This window comes from Taurulus bubalis, assembly GCF_910589615.1.
Source record: "Taurulus bubalis genome assembly, chromosome: 7".
NCBI classification, from domain to species: domain Eukaryota; kingdom Metazoa; phylum Chordata; class Actinopteri; order Perciformes; family Cottidae; genus Taurulus; species Taurulus bubalis.
In genome coordinates this window covers 8,951,007-8,972,685 of record NC_136595.1, presented here as the reverse complement: position 1 = coordinate 8,972,685, position 21,679 = coordinate 8,951,007, and the positions used below count along the sequence as shown (strand labels likewise).

Sequence of the window (21,679 nt, the reverse complement as noted above, 5' to 3'; positions counted from 1 at the left end):
ATTTGGAAAGTTGATTCATGAAATACAGCAGGAAATATGTTCCTTTTTTTATTAAAGGGGACATATTATGAAAAACTCACTTGTTCAGTGCTTTTTGCACATACGTTTGGGCTTCCAACCCACAAATATGTACAAATACTGGTATGATCCTTGATAAAATTGGTGAAACTTATTTTCAGTACCTATCAGCCTCTCCTTGATGTACAGTGATCCTTTAATCACTGCAGGCACTCAGCATCCCGTCAGTATCAGTCCATGTTCATCAGGCGTAACCACAGATGTTTTTATGTAAACTCAGCAGTCGGAGGGGATTAACTGACACGAGAATGTGAACCCATTTGCCATGTGAGACCAAACTGTAGCTACAGTGATGCTTTGATGCCGTCATTTAAGGGCGGATTCAGGTCCCCCTGTTAATACATACGTCTATATATATATATACATATATATATATACAAATACCAAAACATCCACAATATCCACAATTTACGGTTGCAGTTACTCAACTTTAGAGCATTATTGATTGTTGAGAAAAATGTCTTAGTCATTAAAAAATACATTTAAAAAGGCCACAGGGGCCATCTGCTATCAAAAAGTATTATTCATCTTTAGTTCATTAAACATGTTTTTATGTCTTTACATTTGGGCATTGCCTCACAAATGGTGCAGTGTAGCTAAAGTGTCTTCAGACAGGACAAGCTAACTAAACTAAACTAAACTAACCATACGAGACGTTTATTGGAACATCTTTATTTTATTTTTTAAGTCTAAAATGAAGATGATTTCTAATGACACTGCCCTGACTAAAACAGTACATGATTCAAATATTATATAATGACAAATGTTCTTGTGGACCTAAAGGAAGAGTAGCTGATCTCGATAGTAAACCTCAACACCAGCGGTTGGTTTGAGGGACACTTTTGAGTTTTTCCATGTATGTACCACAGATTGTCAGGATTAAAATATGCAACGTTCATTTCTGTTCCTCTTTGTAGTAAATTCGACACTCTGATCCAGGCTCAGGCCAGAGAGCTGTCTCACCTGCGCCAGCGGCTGAGGGAGGGCCGGGGTGTGTGCAGCATCCTCACCCAGCACCTGGGGGACACCACCAAGGCCTTCGAGGAGCTGCTGAGGGCCAACGACATCGACTACTACATGGGCCAGAGCTTCAGGGACCAGCTGGCCCAGGGCGGCGCTCTGGCGCAGCGGGTCAGCGCAAAGATCAGCGGACGTGAGTGGTTCATGTAATATCACTTGAGATATTACATGTGATTTATTGACAGTGTGATGAGAGAAATATGAACGCAAAGGATGTTATCGTATCTCTGACAGGAGATCAACCTGAAGATCCAGATGAGAAGACCGAGCTGCTCGCCATTCGGTCAGTGAAACACACTCATCAGTGTGTGTGTGTGTGTGTGTGTGTGTGTGTGTGTGTGTGTGTGTGTGTGTGTGTGTGTGTGTGTGTGTGTGTTGCGTCTCGAGTTCTGCGTAACAGCAGACTCCATGTTGGTCAATGGAAAGTATTGGTGCGTGACATTTGTTCCTCATGTTCACTCGATAATGAGCGATGATTTCCCTGGATAGTTAATGACCTAACTGGATAATTAATTAGGGGGGTAGGGGGGATAGTCATCTTACTAACAGATGTACCCCCTTATGAATTAATTGGCAGTATTGATAGAAAATCAATTTTGAAACACATTTAGAAACAACAAACCAAAAAAGATTTCTATCTACTCCGTTATATATATTACACTAGCATTGAGCTGTGCCTTCTTCATTAATTCATTAAGTTTGTGAGCTTCTTTAATTATTAGCCTTGGGCCGCCTCTTTATGTCAGCTGACCCTCGCCTTGTTGTAGTGATGGCCTCTGTCTAGAACTTCCTTACCTTTCCCAGTTGTCATTGTGAATGCCGTGATACAGGTTACACTTGAAATGGGAATCACAACATATATTACGTTACACATTTCTACGATTAGACAGAGTCGTTCAAACTAAATGTTTCTGTGCTAACTGCAGATGAAATCTGAGAAAGTCTTCATTTTATATCTTCGTTGCCTCTGTGCCACACGCCTTATTTGGTTTCTTTCGCCCTTCTTTTTGCTTACACGCCATGCCAAGTCCTGTTTCCCGCTGCTGGTAGTCGCAGCTGGCAGGACGTCTCGTTGGGCCCTTCAGCAACTTGTTAAGTCAGCTGCTCTGACAGCCCTGCATTACGAAACCACAAAGTCCTGCAGGGCAGAGCCGCGATTGGCCCGTCCCACACCCACCACCACCACCACCACACACTCATCCAAACCACACAGCTCATTAATTTCTGCAGCGGGGTCGTGACCTGCAGGGCTCCGCCGATGTCCCAGCGAGGACCTTAGCTGTCCGGTCGATCGGTCGACTAATTAGGCAGACGGCATGACCGAGGGGAGAGAAAAAAAAGAGGAAAAAACTAAAGGACAGCACCAGTGAGATCAGGACAAACACAAGTTACACAAGAGAAACAAAAAAAAGTCTGGAGTCCTGCTGTAGATGTCTTTGTTTATTACAGAATGAACAACATACCAGTATTCTTTGTATGAGACAAAATAAATAATTATATAATGTTGCTACCGTCACTCTCAACAATCCACAAACCTCAGCATGAATATTTGGGACTATTTTACGAGTATTTCAAAAGCGGCTCTGTCTCTTTTAGGGAAAAGCTCAAAGCCCAACTTGTGGCCGTCTGATGAATGTCCTGGATGTTCAGTCATTTGTAACATCTAATTCTGCTTCTTAACGTCGTACCTGGGTTAGAGGAAAAGAGTCACAAGGCTGCCTGAAAAGGCAGGAAAAAAAATTATTAATTTCATTCATTCACTTAAATTTGAATAAAATACAAATAAAATAGCTGACAGATGATGGGCTGTTACTGCATGAAAACCTGCAAAAAAACACTGTGATGGCCCTTTAAGCTTGACCAGTTAGAACGGGTGAGTACTGGGTCAAACACACAAACAAACAATGCTCTGTGGAGAGAGAGAGAGAGAGAGAGAAAGAGAGAGAGAGAGAGAGAGAGAGAGAGAGAGAGAGAGAGAGAGAGAGAAAGAGAGAGAGAGAGAGAGAGAGAGACCTGCAGTCATCTAACATCATGTTGTAGCACAGATGGCCGACCAGATGTGAAGGAGATTTATTGAGTGTGTTTCCTGTGAGTCTGCGACAGCCATCTCATTTAAACCGCCCCTCTGATTCGCAGTATACATACAAGTTGTGTGTGTGTGTGTCGGGAGGGGGGGGGTCTATGCATTAACTTAAATCACACCATTGTACATGTCACACAGTCTCAGTGTGAACATGTAGGTGCACACACAATCAGGTGGCAATAATGCATGACAAGGTGTCCCGATATATATAAAAATATATATAGCGCATTTGCTTTGAAAGGAATGGGATGCGTCCTCGATTAGTTAAAAAAAAAATAATTACGTAATAAGGAGAATACACTTAATTATGGTGGATAAAAAAGCATTGTCAGTGAACATAATCATGGCAGCAATTAAAATGTGCATTATGGGAATGAAAGTGTGTGTGTGTGTGTGTGTGTGTGTGTGTGTGTGTGTGTGTGTGTGTGTGTGTGTGTGTGTGTGTGTGTGTGTGTGTGCACTGCTGCCGAGGCTTTTGCTGCTTGTGTTGGGCTCCAAGCATGTTGACATAGCCTTTAATCAGGTTAAGTTATTAAGACCTCCAATGGGAGGGAAATAGGTCACGAGCAGCTAAACGCAGAGGGAGGGAGGGAGGGAGAGAGGGAGGGAGAGAGGAAAACGTGAGGCAGCAGCAGGACGTAGCTCCACGGAGAGCATCAGCTTGCTTCAGTGTATCGGGAGCAGCACATGGTGCTACACATCCAGCTCTGATCTGCATTATGTAAGATCCTCCCCTCAGAAACCTGGATTTTATTTGTATTTGTGGACAGAGGATAAAGCATTTTTTATTTGAATTTATCTGCTATTCCACGTACTTGTTATTACTTCTTGGATTTTCTGCAAGCTAAAGCTGGATGTAAACTCTCCATCTGGTGTAAAGCGCCCTCTTCTCTTTTTTCTTCTCAATCTCAACTCCTCGACACATCCTGTAAAGAAGCGTTATCTTATTCATGAAGTCCCTTCTTGCGCCAGAGAGGAGGCTTGTTTTTGCAGGTGGACAGATGCACAAGCAAGCGGAAGGAAGGAGGAGGAAGTGCTGCTTTGTGGACGTTCATTCATTCGGCTCCCGTTCCTCTCCTTCTCTGATGGGCAGTGCAGCGTGAACGCACGGGCCCTGGGGATCCGGACGTCCGTTTATACGCACATCCCTCTCCTCCCTCTGCGTGTTGCTCTTTCGTCACTACATCTCTCCCGCAGGGCTGCTGCTGCGTTCCCTGGCAGGATAGGTTGGAGTCCAGAGTGGTAATAAGAGGCTTTCCTTTGAGGGACCCTATTCAAGCCTTCAATTGGGGGAAAAAAGGCTTATTTTGCGACCGGAGACGGGCAACAGCGGAAAGAGAAAGATTTAGCAGTAAACAAACAAAGAGGAAGAGCCAGAGTTTCCTCAGGCACTTGATTCAGTTCTTCGCTCACCACAGAGCTATTTATAGTCATTATATAGTAATTTTCCATTTAAGCCTTTCAATTCATTTCATGCGTCACCTCAGCTCGTGGGGTTAAATCTCAAAACCGTGCTGAGCTGCACTCGGAATACAATTTTCTTGATCTCTGCTGACAGCTGTTCCTGTCATCAAACCCTTTGACTGATCCGCTGCGGTTGGATCTACATCAACGTTTTGGACGTCAAAATCCTGATAAACGTCTTGGCTCCGGTCTGCACCCTCCACGTGCTCGTCTTTGTATCCTTAGAATCTGGTTTGGGATTTATTTGGGTTACCACCTGTGGTCCCGGCACACACACACACACACCCAGGATCTATGTGTGAATGTGTGTGAGAAGGAAGTCACCAAAATCTATCTCCCTGGGAAGCCCCAACTTAATCTGAGGATTTGCTCTGCTTTTCACACGCTCCGTCATCCCTTCATCCTTTTATCCGGCACTCACGCTCTGCCTGTCCGCTGTACCTGCTGCCTCTCACAGGCCGAGGTCAGCACCTCAGCCGCAAAGCTAATGAGCCACGCTCGGTTACCTCTGGAGACACGGCTGGGAGGAGAAACTTAAACGACCCAGGAGTCTGAGAGAGAGAGAGAGGGGTAGGGATGGTCAGCCAGTAGCCCAGGCAGTGAGGGCCGCCGGCCAGGTGAAGCAGAGGGCCCCCGAGGGGCCCGATGGCTCCTTTGTGGAAGGGCATGCTGTCGAGAAGCAGCCCGCTGTACAGAGACTCTCTGTTCTCCTTCTCTCTGTGGGAGTGGAAGGCCCAGGAGAGAGAACTGCTGCTGCTGAAGAAACTCACCGACAGGGAGAGGAGGACATTGCTCACACAACTCCAAAAGTAAGACGGTCACAGAAAGAAAGGAAGAAAACCCTCATGGAATAACCATGATAATAGCTTATTCATGTAGAACATTTTAAACATTACAACATAGTGTGTGTGTGTGTGTGTGTGTGTGTGTGTGTGTGTGTGTGTGTGTGTGTGTGTGTGTTGTCAGTGTGTGTACCAGTTTGCCATTGATTTAGATGAATGGCCTCCATCTCAGCATCTATGTACCAACATGACACCATTAATTATATCAGCTGTTGGGGACACACTGCGTACCCATATGTGTGAGTGTATTGTATTGTGTGTCTTGTTGTCTTGTCTTTCCTCTCCATGTCTGCCCTTCTAGTTTGTTTTCATTCATGCGTATCACAGTCAGTGTGACGTTCTTCTTGTGAAAAGCGCAAGTCTGCACTTTCTCCCCGTGTGATGCGATGCAGCGTCATGTAGGCGCAAGTCACTAAGAGGCTTCCACTAAAGCAACGCGATGCAGTCCACAAAGCCTCTGTGGGACAGTGCAGATCAGCAGGCTCACACACCTGGTATATCGTCACTCATTAATGCTCTTCATCCTTTGAGTCACAACCTGGGCAGCTGATGCAGCCGTTCTCTCCATTTATCTTTTTCAGTTTTATAGATATTAGTTTTTCAAAAACTGGTGGTTTTCTTAAGATTTCGTGTTTCTGTGCGTAGTTGACAAGTGTGTAACAAAAACTGATCGGATAGACCAGCGCAGGAGCAACTTAAGGTATATTTTGATGTATGTTCGGGTCCAGACCAACTGGTCCCAACAGTATGTGATATATTAAGTATTAATGCATAACCTTTCAAATTGAAAAGTTTGATCGGTTAAATCAGTGGTTCTCAAACTTTTTTGGTGACAAGGACCCTCATTTTATTATTATTCAGGGAATGAAAAGAGGAAGATTTTGTTTGTTAGATATGATTAAGACCAACATTTTTTTGTGCAGATGGGCGTTAATGGCTTATTTGCTCAAAGGCAACTCAGTGGTGGAAATGAGGGAGGAGTAATAGCTGGTTTGTAACTTTCCTACCCAGATTTATCCTGATAGTCCAAAAAAGAAAAACCTAAAGAAAACAGGTTTTGTGATGTACTGTGCATGTATGGGTTGTACTAAGTTAAAGCGGTCTGGAAGAAAGTAGATGGATTAGTGATAATTAAACCACATATTAATAGTATATGTGTGTGTGTGTGTGTGTGTGTGTGTGTGTGTGTGTGTGTGTGTGTGTGTGTGTGTGTGTGTGTGTGTGTGTGTGTGTTACAGGCTTAGTAAGGAGCTGCAGCAGAAAGACAAAGTCATCGAGTCTCTCCGCACCAAACTAAACCAGCACCACCATCATCATCACCATCAGCGCTCCGACACGCCCTGCAGCAGCCACGCCCTCTCCGACACCACCGACCAATCGGATCGCAACTCCTATGTGTCCGACGAGCACGGGTCCACGAACGAGGACCTGGATCAATGCTCCGACGTGGACGCTGCCAGCGAGCTCGATCAGAAGGACACGCAGACGTCCGCCAGAGTCGGCACAGGTGAGAACGTGACACCCATCATCATCATCATCATCATCATCATCATCATCATCATCATCATCATCATCATCCATTTGTACACTGATGCATAACACATGCAGGACCTGGATGGTATACGTATAAGTGTCGGGAGACGTAATCAATACAACAACACACGCAAATATATAGTATCATAAAAAAACAAACAGCTGACCACGGTCATTTTGTTGGGGACTATTTTTCATAACGGTGGATTGATCCACATCTTGTGCTTGTAATGGAGGAACACGGCGTGGCTCACTGATGCGTTTTAATTGACGACAATGCAGTTCAAGGGCACAGAGGAAGAACATACACAAGGACTGAATACACAGACACAATACTTGTTCGTAAGTACATTCACTGTTGGATTTTGCTCCGCACTTGAGATTCACGGACAATAAGAAATGTCTGGCACAACACCAGCCTCACACTTTTAATCTATACACACTATATTCAAAATATCCTGGCTCAATGTGATGCTTTTAAATACAGAAGTGGTCTGTGGTCAAACACGCACGCTCCATCCATCACGTCCTTGAGTGACCGCGGGCTCTCTTCATTTCCAGATTGCCACTCCCACAGTGGCGCCATGTCACGTCATGCGTCGTCTGTACCTCCATCCATCACCTCCTCCCATAGCACCCAGTCCTGCAGCCTCAGCTGCCCCAGCATGCGTTTCCCCAGCTCGCCACAAAAGCCCGCGGACATGCAGAGTCAGACAGGTAGGAACGGGCTCCTGAGTGCAACCCAGGCCGCAAAGGAGACCCTTCGACTTTTCTGCCGCGTTGTTACGCCTGCGCCTCGCGCCTCTGACCCGCCTCTTTCCTGTTTCTCTCTTTCACTCTTGTGCTTCATTCTTCTTCTCCTCCTCTCAGCTCCAGCCTCCGTCTTCACCTCTGCCCCCTTCCACACTCCCCCCTCCTTTTTCTCCTCCTCTTCCTCCACCCAGAGGGTACCTTTGCCCTTCCATCCCCACCCCGCAACCCTGCGCACCCGTTACCCAGGCAACGGGGGACTGGGTTTCTCCCTGGCTGAGGTGCATCAGGAGCTGCAGATGTTACAAAGGCAGCTGGGAGACAATGAGAGTGCGTCGGCACATGACTTGTGCATCCATGAGTTTGCGTATGGGACCGTGTGAACTAACTGTGTGTTTGATGCTCAATAACACCTGTGTGTGCATCACACCAGACTGAATATCAAAAGCCCCAAATCCAGCCATTGGTAGGCAAGGAAACTTGTGAAAACAGTTGCAACTTTTATTTTGCACACACATACGCTGAAGAAGATGGTGAACTTTTTCCAGCCAGCGTGCTAAATTTAGCGTCTTCCCAAGCTACTCTAGGTCAAAAGGTCAATCCTCCAAAGAGTCATGGCGTATTTCTTTTAAATTAATTTGGAGATTGAGCACATTGAGCAGTATTCTCCCAGCACGAAACAACTAAATCATTGTTGTCTGCATGTGAAGCTCGCTGCTCAATGTAATAATGTTTGCACAGACGAAAAGGATTAGCTGTGTAGCTGCCTCTCCATCAGTATGAGGATTATGGATGTTAACCCGGCTGCATCCAGGCTTTATTCTCTTTTCCTCTCCTCGTCCCTCTGCCTGTGTATTTAACACCCTTCACTTTCTCTCTCATGAAGTAATCGTCATTGGATGCTTGATGAACACAGAGCCCCCAGCTTGAGAAGGATCTGCTGTGATTTTTAAACACTAATGAGGGAGGGAGCTTTTGAGAAACACGAAAGTTGACCGATATCATTTGGCTGATTAAGTCGATCGCTCTGTCAAAAGAAATCCCTTCATCTCTCTTTCAGTCTTGCTTTGTATCTCACGAAGACTAAGCATCTATCTCTGTCAGGCTTGGTTCTTTGCCTGTTTAACTGTATTAACTTTCTTTCCTGTGACTTTATCTTCTTCTTCAGGGTTTTCTACTCCACAGTCCAAACCTCTTCAAGGTTTCCCGTTTGCCCACCAGCAGCCCGACTCCTCTGCCTTCCTGCCTCTCTCCTTCCACGGGTACCAGCCTTCTCCTTTCAACAGCAGCCTGGACGCCAGCTCGGCAATGAATGCGGGGCCCAGTCTGTTGGAGAGCAGTGCATTGTGGGATATGAGCTACGGTACCCGACCGGTGAGACTCGGAGCTGACCTGTCGTCAGGCTCCTCGGGGTACCAGTCCGGCGCCAGTAACACAGGTAGATGCTTAAATTAAACACTGGAGCTTTGAACTACCAGCTCATACACCAAGTGAAGACCATGAGATGCAGTTGAAAGCTCTAAAAACGAATAAGTGGACTTTTGAGCTTTAGAGCTTTTGTTCCATTATTCCTACTTGTTTCTGCAGTACTTGCTCTTCCACTTAATACGCTTGTTGTGCTGCATTATCAGAAACCTCGACAAGATAACATTTTAACTGATTATGTATCGTGGATTCTTAAATATGAGCCAGTATTAAAAAAGAGTGAATTAAAAGTAATTATAAGCACACAAAAATGTAAAGGCTGGTGGCTAATAAAGGCCAGATACAACCTTTTAGTTGGTGCATAAATGGTGGTCCTTCAATACCTGTGTTGGTTTTTCCATTCATCCATCTTTGTGTTTTTAAATTTACAGTGTGACTAGAGGTCTCTAAAAGCAGGTTCTGAATCGTGTTTCTGTTCTAGGTTCAGACTTGATGAAAGAGCACCTGAGAGAGATCAGGAGTCTGAGACAGAGACTGGAGGACTCCATCCAGACCAACGATCGTCTCCGGCAGCAGCTGGAGGAGAGACTGGCTCACACCGCCAGTGAGAAAGGTAACACACACACACACACACACACACACACACACACACACACACACACACACACACACACACACACACACACACAGATAATATCTTAATTTGTCCTATTCTGGAAAATGCAATGTAATTTGTAGATATTTAATATAACACTTATATATGCATAACACTAGCTTGTTAGCATGTTACCTTTCGCATGATAAATATGGCATGCCTAACGCGTCCACGTCTTCTCCAGGTGCTCCTACCAACATCTACATCCAGGGCCTGGACTCGGTCGGCCAGCTGTCCAGCGAGATCCGGCTTCTGAAGGAAGAGAACGTCAGTCTGCAGAACCAGCTCAAACAGGCCACCAGAGGTACAGTCCGATGCCCACTGTCGAGAGAAATCCATGAAGTTGTATTAAGCAGATTGAAAGCTTTTAGGCCTGCGATCGCACAGAAGTTATTATCTCCGCCAGACATAAGCCTGTGGAGAGATCATGCGTTAAGTTGTACAGTGTGTGTGTGTGTGTGTGTGTGTGTGTGTGTGTGTGTGTGTGTGTGTGTGTGTCCGTGTGTGTGTCCGCCTGTCCATGGCTAATCTCAAATACTACTTGACCCACCAGCCTGATTTTTTTCTGTATTTATTCATCACTGTATGCTCAAGGATCTCTTGCGGTCGGGGTGATTCACAATTTTGGGAAAAACTTTTTCATTGACAGTTTTTTACCGCCATTGACAGCTGACTCCTCATTCCACTCTACCGGTTGCTAAGGACTGCAAGTGATCAACAAGGAATTTTTCAATAATCGGCAAAGCTTAAAATGAGCCTTCCCTAGTCTGTTGCAGGCCACAGCTTAGCCTTTGTTGTGCCTCACAAAAACTATCATTTATTGAAAACGTTTGGTCTCATTTTGAACCGGAGAATCAGCAGATTACATCTGCAATATGTTATGATATTATCCACTGCAGTTAGACACAAGATGAATAAATTCCTGTTTTCCTCTTCTTCGCTGCCATCTCGACTATAAGGGAGAGGGTGACACACCTGGTGGAGACCTGCCCTCTACTCGATGCACTTTTCCTGGCATCAGTTTAGGTTCTGTTCAGGGCTAAATAACTTGCCATGCTCAGTACTATCAGTATAATGTAAAAATGCAATGCCCTGTGTCCCCTGCAGAGGGCAGCAAGGATGCTGATCAGCTGAGGGAGGCTGAGCTAGAGGCAGAGAAGTGGGCGGAGAAAAGCAGGAAGCTGCAAACTGAGGCTGACACTCGCAGTGAAGAGATTTCAGAACTGAAACAGGACAGACAGAAGAACCAGGAAGCCATCAACAGGTGTGTGCTAGAGAGCATGTATCACATCCAGGAGGCTCCTCACGAGTATAGGAGTGCAAGAGCTGACTTTTAGATCTTTTAGAGCTGCTTATATAACCTAATAACCTATGATTTCATGTGTGTGTGTGTGTGTGTTTTCTTAGACTCCAGCATGAGGTGAGCGTCCTCCAACAGCAGCTCTGTGAGAGCCGCAGTCTGGTCCACTCTCTTCAGTGTGAGCTGCATGTGCACCAAAGAGTGTGTGGAGTCAACACGAACACACACGCAGGTAAGAGACGGCAACACGGCCTTCCAGAGACATCTTAAGCCGCTAAACTGAGCTAAACTGCAGCTGCAAAGATCTTCCCTTTGCATAACTCGTCCCGTGTTTGTGCGTTTTCCAAGCAGGTCGGGCCGCTGACGGTGCCAAACTTGGACGCGGCACTGCGACCTTTGACCCCAGAGAGCTGCACGTTCAGCTGGAGCAGCAGCTGAGCGGACAGGTCGACACACAGCCTCGGTCCAGGAGACAGCTCTTCAACGGTCAGTATGGCCGACACACCCGACAGCAGGTTGAAATAAGATGGGGTAAAGATAGTAGTTCAAGAAAAATGAATCCTTTGGAGCTCAATAACTGAGAAAGATGCCATATTGAGAAGGAGACCTTCGCAGCTCAGTACTGATGGGAATCTTCCTCCACAGAAAACGTTCCCTCCCCCCCTGTGAGAGACACTGGGCTCATCAGTCCTTCCTCTCCTCGACATCCTGCACAGAAACATGCAGCAGAACCTGGAGCAGCCGGTCAAGGTGAGGAACCTCACATTCAGCACTTAACTGTGTGAACAGTTCTTCCTGAAACGGGCATCTTTATTTATGAAAGCAAACCCACAGTTCACCTACTTGACCTCCAGATCTTCCCAACAGCCTTTTTCTTTGCTCATTAACGTATCAGATTCTCCTGTTCCTTACTTATTCTCTTATTTTCCTTGGCCCCCGCAGCCTCGACCCTGCAGGGCCAGGCCCCCGACGGCTCCTTCGCCAACCGTGATGGCCGCCATGCGGTGGGCCATGTCGATGACTTCAAGGCTCTGCAGCAGCAGATCCTGGAGGGCAGCGCTCTCCTCCGCAAGATGGAGAACACATTTTATTCCCTGAGCGCCCCTCAGGAGTTCGGCCTGCATCAGGTGAGAGAGAAAGAACACAGACGAGGTGATCCTGATGTGGCTGGAGCAGCTAATGAAAGTTTTGTTTATGTACAAATGAAACACTCCACGAGACAATCTGTGCAGTCTGTATGTGTTGTCAGGCGATCTTTTAGTATCACCTCAAAAAGATCATTTCCATCAAACAGTTTTTTCCCCCAGTACATTTGGTATTGAAACTAAAGTGCTGTAAAGATATGAGTGGCTGAAGGTCGACGGGGCAATGACACCAACACTTTTATGAAGAACAACAAAATATATTTCTATGTGAAAAATGCCATTATGAAATATTAATAAACCTTGAAAAATTAACTGCAGCTTTATATAGTTTATTCCATCTCTACTCTTGTTTTTCTTTATTTACATTATTATTAAATGACTACTTTTAGCTGCTGGTCACTAAGACCTTTAACTTCAAAAAACAAAAAGTTGTGCTTTCTTGGACGACATAATTAATAAAAAAAAAAACGTGGGGATAGCTGCTAGATTAACCATTAGTTGAACGTATTGTTAACTGTGTGTGTGTGTGTGTGTGTGTGTGTGTGTGTGTGTGTGTGTGTGTGTGTGTGTCTCACAGCCGTCAGATTCGGGTTCTGTCAGCAAGCTGCTGTCTGACACTAAAACCTTAAGAGAGATCCTGGAGGAGGCCGGCGCTCTGCTGCGGATGTTCTGGAGAGCAGCTCTACCGAGCTCCGGGGAAACCAAGCAGGTACGAACAAACAACCTTGTGGTCTCACATGGTGTGAAGTTAGAGCGCAGTAGTCTGATGGGATGGAACATGCAGAGAGGAGTTTATTTACTCCTGCCAGTGCAGTCAGCACAGCCTTTTTATGTTTTCATCATGTCGAACGTAGGATAAAACACTGGCTGATGGTTTTGTGGAAGTACCATGTAGCTCCAGGAAGAGCATCTACTGGTCGAATCCCATGTGTTTTGGGCGCTAAACCTGCATGTGTGGACAGACACTAAACATTTACTGTGTCCGTGTGTGTGTGTGTGCGTGCGTGTGTGTGTGCGTGTACGTGCAGGATCAGTCTGTGGGAGAGGAGGTTGTCTCGCTCCGTGTGAAGCTCTCGGAGCACGAGCAGGCTCTAAAGGACGCCATGGAGAGAGTGAAGAGCTCCAACCGCACCAAAGATAGCATGGAGCACTTTATAGTCAGCCAACGTGAGTCACTCCTGTTCCTGGTCTTTCTAGTAGATCACATACAACCATGGTTCATATTATATTTTTTGATTGAAAATATAATAAAATATATAAATATACACTGTGTGCTTGTTTTACAGTGTCGAGAACACGGGCCGTGCTGACGAAAGCAAAGACAAACTTGCAGGTGAGTTCTCTTCTGGTTTTGAGCGTCATAAACCTTCTATTCCAGCGGTCGAGAATAACTCAGATAATGAGTGAAGAGTGAAAGTAAAACTCCTTGTTTCCCTGCTGTTTCCCTTTCCTGCCGAGTCTCCTCAGGAGAACGAGCTCAGGATTTCCTCCCTTGGTCGCGCCTCTCTCTCCCCTTCTGCCTCTTTCCCCCCCTCCTCCTCCTCCTCCTCCTCTTCCTCGCACCCCTGGCCTGGTAAAGGTATGGTCCCCTGGCTTTGCTGTGCTCGCTTCAGTGTCCCGATAACACGAGGAAGCTGCTTGCTTTTTTTTTGGATGAAAACCTTTGGAATTAGATGTTCTTGCACGTAGCCCAAAGTACGGAGCATCTTCAGAAATAAACTAGAATATGACTTGAGCCATACATTTGTAATAAATCATGCTGTATGTACATTTCACTTCCTAGTTCAAACACAAGTAAATTCAGTAAACGTATCGCATTCTTAACCTCTTGGCACAGAGACCGATATTTTATCATTTCATATCCTATTTTACTCACCGGGGAACGTTACAATTCTCCATGTACTAAAATCACGGTCAGTTTGTTTTCCTTCTTTCTCCCGAAACCTGAAGACATGAAGGGAGGCACAGTGCTGTGTTCTCACGTTACAAATCACTAACTCGTGTGCACACTAAATGTTAGTTCCCTCAAATTAATGATGTACATTTGCTCGAGGGTTACATCATTTGCTCTGAGGAAAATGTGCAGCAAATGACTGAATTTGCCCTCATCTCTCTTAATCGGGTGCACGTCTTCCTTCTGTTGAGGGATTCTTTGCAAGTTATTTTTGGTTTACACACCTGTACCTATGACAGTATTAATTTGAGGGAATTAATGACGTTTTTAAGGACTAATTACTAATTTGAGAGGAGGTTTTATCAACAACAACAATTCCCGCCCAGACACTCAACGGCTAATGCAGAAATATCATAATACAAAACTCTCAATGTCTCCACCTTTGTGCTTCAGGTGAAAACACAGGAGTCTTCTGTGAGCTCGCCTTCTCTCCTGGTTGGGGTGTCATGAAGCCACGTGCTTCCTCCTCCTCCTTCCCTGCAGTCCCGGGACCGCCTCTCCACCAGCGCCCCCTGCAGTCAGCCTTCCTGTAGTGCGCCAGCCCCAAGCTCCTCGTCTGTCATCTCACTGTTCAAGCAGAAAATGCAGTAAATCCTGACTCTCCTATCAGCTGAAGAAACATTTCAGTTGAGTGACTTCTGTCTGAGTGTGTTGATCGAATTCTGCTGGTCTGAAAGTTTATGAATGAGTGAATCGTGTAATTGTTTTATTATTGACTTTTATTGAGACCATCAACTGAAGTGTTTTCTCATATTTATATGAGACCAGCCTGAGTTTGGCTGAAGTTGGTTTATGAATCATAGTTTCTGATTAACCCTTTTTTTTCCTTAATTTTTACAGATAAAATCAGAGATCAAACGCATATAAAAACAGATTTAAAACAGTGTTGGGCTCTCAGAGACAGTTCAGTCCACATGAACCGTTTTTTAATGTAGACCTAGTCTTGGTACATGAAAAACAATACATCGAAATGTGATATCTTGTCTCTGTTAGACAATCCAAAAAACTACTTCAAAGGGAAATATTCACCCGTAACTCATAAATCAGAAGCCAACTTCAGCCGGGATTCGAGAAAAGTAAATCCACGTGATGCCAGCAGGAAGGGGGCTTTGGAAAAGCCAAAACCAAACTGCAAAGTGCTTCCTCTCAGCCTCTGTCGAGGCTCATGTATGTAGTTAGTGTGTAGAATAGTTGCATGTGGTTTGAGCAGCAAGTGGAAACAAAGCCATAACCTTTAACGGTACATTAGAAATGTTTTTGCTTTGAGCTAATTGTCATAAAAATGGCCAGCTACTGATAAAATATGGAAAATACTGTAGAACTACCAATAGGCCGTTTGGTCAAATAGCTGGTAGATGATGTTCCCTCGCATTTACTCATAAATAAAGCGCCAATTAAGGATGTTTTTCGCTCTTCAAACTCCAGAGTAATACTGTTAAGTATGGAGTCGGTTCTCTTCAGATATTTAATAACGAGCAAGGGTCCAACCCAGTTTCTCCTGCTGAAACACTGACCTGCAGTGTTGAAGACCTTCCTGGTGAAGCTGCTGTGATGCGCAGCAGAGTTCAGAAAACAAGCACATGTAACAGACTGTCATCGAGCTGCTCCGCGGCTTGTGTGATGCCTTCAGTGACCTATCTGATAAAAGAAATACATTTTATAGGGCACGGTCCAAGAGCGATGACATTTCATTTTTGTAACCAGGTGAATGGACCACACTTTTATCTTTTCTTTTATATATATATTTCTGTCCTTTTGGTGTTTTTGATTTTTATGTTTGAATTATGTTTGAATGTCCCTCAAGATGACAATCAGTTTAAAAAAAACAAAAAAAACAATCGCCAGGAAGAAATAGCTGTATGAAAGGATGATTATGTCCAAACTTCTGCAGGATTGGTGACGCTCACTGTGCAAATTAACTTTTCTGAAATTGGGTGTTTTACACTGGCCTCTCCAAATTGTATTTATTCTTTTCTTTGTGTGGGAGTTTTCCTTGATTTCTCTATATTGTAGCTTATCTTTTTCTTTTTGTGCATGAACTGTGTCTCAACTGCCCTCTGATACTTATACTGATATATGCAATTTTTGGGTTACTGTGCAATAATAAGCTTTGTAGTTGCTTTTTGTTGATGTTTTAGGCCTGGGTATTAAAGTGCCATGTCATCTGTTTTAGCTCTGAGGCTGAATTGATTCAAGCAAGCACACTTTTGTTTTGTGACAATCAATTTGAAGCAGTTTTATAGGCCCACTTATCTTTGGCTTAACATAAATCTGAGTTTTATATACAATGTGGAAAAAAGGCAAAGTAACGGGATTAGAGCATTGTAATGATATTTTTATGAAGCAATAAGATCAACCAAAGTAAACAACTTGTATGTTGTTAAATCAGGGGTAAAATAATCAAGTTTAGAATTTTTTTGGTGTAATTCCCCCAAAGGTCAAAGGTCAAACTTAGTGTCTTTCTCAGTGTCTGTGTGGTTTTAGGTACCACATCTCATGTATGTACATATTAAAGGGAGTGTGTACCTCAATGCAAGTTGTTTTGTTGCTGTTCGACAAGGACCAGCTGTATTTTTATGCATGTTTGCTTTGTTAAAAACGTTTTTGGGGAAAAGAAAAATACCTTTTTAATAAAGAAAGGGAACAAAAGGACTTCTGTCTGGTTTGTCGTCTTTCTTGGATCAACTATATAATACACTGTTTCTTCTTTTTTTTTTTTGAAGAAAAGCTCCACAACTGAGTTTATTAAAGAATGGTAAATCATTTTATGTGAAATGAAATTAATATACAGTGATGTTATTAGGGGAAGAAAATAAATCAACACAAATGTGTTTATATCACAATTCATATACAAAAGCAAAGGAATAAAAACATATTTTTAAAAAGAAAATGTCACGGAAGACATTATACAAGTATAATGTAGTACGCAGGTATGTAATGTGAATATAGGGCCAACCATGTAGCTTTTTTTTTTTTTTTACCTTAAAGGGATATGGTAGTCTGATCACTTATTTAATGCAGTGTGTAAATAAACATTTGTCTGGGATATATTCATTTCTCATAAATACATCAGCAATATTATTTGTAGTCTTCTTGTATTTGTTTTACCCTCATAATAACTGCAGAATAGAAGCTATCCTCTTTATTTAAAAATAATAATATCCCCAAAAAATAGTTAGTTTCAAAGGTTAATATGCTCAGATGTGAGTACAAAATACAAGCAAACATATCAAGTCATGTTTTATTGTCTCTCGGCAGGTGGCAGCAGAGTCCATCAAACGTATTTAATTGTCAATGACATCTTCTCTCACAAACAAACACGCGCGCACACACACGAGCGCACGCGAACGCACAACACGGACACACGCCGGGGTTTAATGTAAAATAAAATGAATTACCTTTTTATTAAATTAATGAAATTGTTTCATTCAAGCGATGAGTTTAAGAAATGTACAAGAGGCATCTTCACTCAAACCGAGTCAGGTGAGTCTGAAGTAAGGAAGAAGATGTGTGTACTTTCAAAATAAAATGGATGATGCAAACGAAAAAAGATATCGCCACATTGTAGACCAAATACCTGAATGTCGATATATGTATTTATATAATGTACTACATACGTTAAATGTCTCAAAGGGAAATACTTTGTCTTAATAAATCTTTCACGTCATCGCAAGCCCTGTCGACTTTAGCTTTTTGGGGGTTACTGTAGCTACACAGCGTTTAAGTTGAACTTATAATTCACACCTCATTAAAAGGAAAGTGTGTACACACATATAGCAGCTAAAGGCTTATTTTGTTGAGCTCTATTGAGAGCAGTGCAAAGTAGGAGTCAAACTCGTTGTATGTGTGTTCACACACTTGGCACACAAAGCTGATTCTGAACAAACGTACTCTTATTTTGGTAAATCGACATCGAAAACGTGGCACCGTGGTTCTCGCGAGCTTGACAGCGCAGTGACCGCGACAGAGTCAGGAAACGAGCCGAGCCGAGCCGCGGCAGCAGGAGTTCAACCCAGAGCCCGACCCGGTGTTTACACACGGCGCTTAGCCTCTCTTTTTACTATCTGATAATGGAAGAGCGCGTCTGAGGAAGACGCTCGCTGCAAGAGGAAGGCTCCCGGGCGGACAAAAGGCACCGCGGTTCAGGTGTGAGTCGTCTGGAGAGCCGTGTGCCGAGGAGCGAGAGGGCGGACCTGTCATGGGGGTCACGGCGTCTCCGTGCAGGTAAAACGGCGGCAGGCAAGCCCGGCTAGCCGCTCAGCTACCCACGGAGCAGGAAGGTTAGCTTAGCACCAGCGGGCGCTAACGTCACCAACTAACGGACAAGTTGGACGAACTGTTGCCAGAGGCGACCGCCCAGCATGGATGCGTTTTCACCCTGCAAACTATAAAACGTCCCTCTAAACGACCAAAACACGTCCTTTTACATTTATTTTAATTTAATATTTTTTTAATTGCCCTCAAGGATAAACTCCTGGCTGCTTTTGCTGCTGCAGCGCGTGATTGACAGCTTGTCACAACGGGTTTCCCAGATGTGCAGGCGGCGGCACGGGAAGTTGAGCCGCAGGGCGCAGGGCCCCTGACCAGGAATGGCTCGCGGGCTGCAACAAACTCTCGGGTGGACTCTCAACTCGACCAAACTGCATCGGCACGCGATGAATTTCGTTTTGGCAGCGAGGCGTCACTGAAGTCGACGCAGCGGCCGAGCTGACACGTTGCTAGCCCCGCTAACCGACCGACGTTACCGGGGGAGGAGCGGGCCAAACACACACACACACACACACACCCTCCTACACACACACACGAGGAGGGTTTTTAATGCGGTGAGCTAAGTGATGAAGAGGACGGAAAATAAAAACAAGAGGAAGCATATGGAGCACCAGGAGAACAGGGGAGCGGAGAAAGATGCGGTGAGTACTCATGACGTGTTTCCACCGCTGTCAACACATAAACATCCTCATGAAGTACATGAACCGAGCGGTACACACGAAACCTCGTATAAATATATATAAATAACTCTCATATGAATTCCTGTTGGCTTTGAGATGTGGGCCCCCGCCTGCTCATCTGCTTAAAGGAGCATCACGGTGTGTTTTCTTTTTTCTTCTTCCTCCTTTTTTAATTATTTTTTTTTTACATGCTTTGGTCCAATTGAACAAAACATATGTTTTCTTATTGCAGTGCAGGCCGGATTACGTTAACGATGAAGGTCTCTGTCTGATACCAAGTGATGCCATGATGAATAAGAACTTTATATTATTTACACTGCGTCACGCAGTGGTATAATTTATTGTGTTTTTAATAGTTCTTTTAAACTTACATTACAGGGTGCTTTTATATGTGGTGAATACATTTCATACGGTGGGCACATCATGTGTAAAATTGAATTCAGCAGTTGAAGGATTCATAAAACGAACTTCCATGAATGCAGCATATGCAGACAGTTTACACACACACACACACACACACACACACACACACACACACACACACACTACCTCGATACCTTTTGCCTTTCTGAATGACGTCAACATGACGCCAGCTGTGGTACCAGCATTGCGATGGGCAGACTGCAAACACCACAGTTGCCGTCAAATGAATATTGTTTTGCTCAGTCATTGTGGTCGCTGTGTGTGTGTGTGTGTGTGTGTGTGTGTGTGTGTGTGTGCGCGCGTGTGCGCACCTGCGTCTGTTGTGTTGCTAGGTGAAGCGAACGTAAAGTGAGGCACTGGGGGAAGGTCTAAAGTGCACTATGACAGCTAATCTCAGCTTCGGCAGTGATCAAAGATGATGGGTTTGTTGCGTCGAAGCAGTTAGAGGAAGCAGGATGTTTGATTTCCCTTATGAAAGAGAATCAGATTAGAATTCAATTGCAGTGTCAACCCTTTTAGCGTCGATCCATCCACACCGATCTGTTTTATTTATCGTGTGGTTGTGATGTGGCCTTTGGGAGCCTGCATGGCTCCTCTGTTAGTTTCAAAGTGAGAAAATGCACATGGCCTGGGACTTTGCTTTAACTCTGTTGATAAATTGTGCAACACAGTGCATGCTGTACAGCAGCTCTGGAATGGGTGACACACAAGCAGCTGCATCAAGACACATCACCTCTAACATGGTAACACTTGAACTGTCATGTAAACGGAAGCTGCTGGACCATCGTTTTCAGCTGTTTGCGGGTAGAAGCTAGGACATGTGCCCTTTTAGCTCTGTCTTTTAAGGGCTACGTTCGTCTGCAAGTTAATTCAATCAATTAAGTCAATGGCTGCTGGTAAGCACTTTTCAGGAATCTCAAACACAGAGGACCAGCATTATTAAGCAAACGTTGTGTTTCAAAGATATTTCTTCAGTCTCAGTGTGCAACAAACGTGGGAATGGTGCTTTGTTTTTTACATAATAGGAGCCGCTTCCAAAGATGAAGTAATCACTGCAGCTCATCGTTTCACATTTCTGCATGAAGTCATGTTCCTTGACCTCTGGACGTTTGATACAAATGACTCCGTCACACGATATTACAGCACCACCCGGCCATTTGGGAAATGATGTGAATAACAAGGGGAAATGCGTTCCAATTAACATGATTTGTCCTCAACCTTTTGTTTTAGTACCCTTTCCAGTTGTTTCAGTATCAACACTTTGTCCTAAGATCAACTTAACATGTAGAGAATGTTGAGTTTGAGGCGTGGGGGGGGTGATGTATGATTTCATGGGAAGTCGGACAGATGTTCTTGAGCTGTGTTTTAGTTTGAAACGGTATGCAATGAAGAACCAGACAGGGCGGTTTCATCCAGTGCAACTTTTACCTATTGCTTACACTTAGGAATGCTGGGTAATAAATCAAGTCCCTGTTATGGGGCTGTAGTACTTCAAGGGGCTGTCTGCTTGGGCTTGCCTGTACATTTGTCCAACCTGCATTGTGCAACAACAGGATTAAGGCAGTAAGTGAACAATTATTTTCATTAATTGGGTCCATGGATGTGAAATATCTGGGTAATTTAAACCAAATGTTTTTTATTTTTTTGGCTTCATGCGCCACTGAGCAACTTTTATAGGAATGAACGGTGCCCATCCTCCAACGCTGTATTCAGTTCTGATGGTTACAATTGCAGCATTGGGAAACTAATGATGTCATTGTCATTTCCTACATGAGTGTGGCGTGTCAATATGACACACACACACACACACACACACACACACACACACACACACACACACACACACACACACACACACACACACACACACACACACACAACATCCTGTGCAATCAAAGAACCCCTCAGCTGTTTCTCTCTTGTGACCCTTTGTTTCCAGCAGTAGAAGAAACATTACATGTTTACAGCGGTCTGATTTAAAATGATCAGTACAGGAATGTGTGAGGTATGCGTCATTTGTAACGGCGACACAAATACAGTCAGGTTGAAATCTCTTTC

The 21,679-nt window shown here is 44.3% G+C and overlaps 2 protein-coding genes across 2 annotated transcripts in view; both read left to right on the top strand.

Annotated features, from left to right (window-relative positions):
• pde4dip (phosphodiesterase 4D interacting protein) overlaps window positions 1–16,892 on the top strand; it is a gene marked incomplete at its 5' end in the record, with an annotated part of 29,295 nt that extends 12,403 nt beyond the window's left edge. The window contains 18 exons of the mRNA XM_079220582.1: window positions 996–1,231; window positions 1,333–1,381; window positions 6,726–6,994; window positions 7,582–7,737; window positions 7,891–8,100; window positions 8,939–9,208; window positions 9,677–9,808; window positions 10,035–10,154; window positions 10,958–11,114; window positions 11,258–11,382; window positions 11,502–11,636; window positions 11,796–11,900; window positions 12,093–12,277; window positions 12,873–13,004; window positions 13,330–13,462; window positions 13,582–13,628; window positions 13,763–13,874; window positions 14,643–16,892. Of these exons, the coding sequence (XP_079076708.1) occupies window positions 996–1,231; window positions 1,333–1,381; window positions 6,726–6,994; window positions 7,582–7,737; window positions 7,891–8,100; window positions 8,939–9,208; window positions 9,677–9,808; window positions 10,035–10,154; window positions 10,958–11,114; window positions 11,258–11,382; window positions 11,502–11,636; window positions 11,796–11,900; window positions 12,093–12,277; window positions 12,873–13,004; window positions 13,330–13,462; window positions 13,582–13,628; window positions 13,763–13,874; window positions 14,643–14,782 (2,713 nt within the window). The 3' untranslated portion in view covers window positions 14,783–16,892. The remainder of the gene's footprint in view (window positions 1–995; window positions 1,232–1,332; window positions 1,382–6,725; window positions 6,995–7,581; window positions 7,738–7,890; window positions 8,101–8,938; window positions 9,209–9,676; window positions 9,809–10,034; window positions 10,155–10,957; window positions 11,115–11,257; window positions 11,383–11,501; window positions 11,637–11,795; window positions 11,901–12,092; window positions 12,278–12,872; window positions 13,005–13,329; window positions 13,463–13,581; window positions 13,629–13,762; window positions 13,875–14,642) is intronic.
• Window positions 16,893–19,084: 2,192 nt separating this feature from the next.
• Window positions 19,085–21,679, top strand: part of mast2 (microtubule associated serine/threonine kinase 2) — a gene marked incomplete at both ends in the record, with an annotated part of 153,051 nt that continues 150,456 nt past the window's right edge. Inside the window, one exon of the mRNA XM_079221530.1 lies at window positions 19,085–19,159. Within this exon, the coding sequence (XP_079077656.1) occupies window positions 19,085–19,159 (75 nt within the window). The remainder of the gene's footprint in view (window positions 19,160–21,679) is intronic.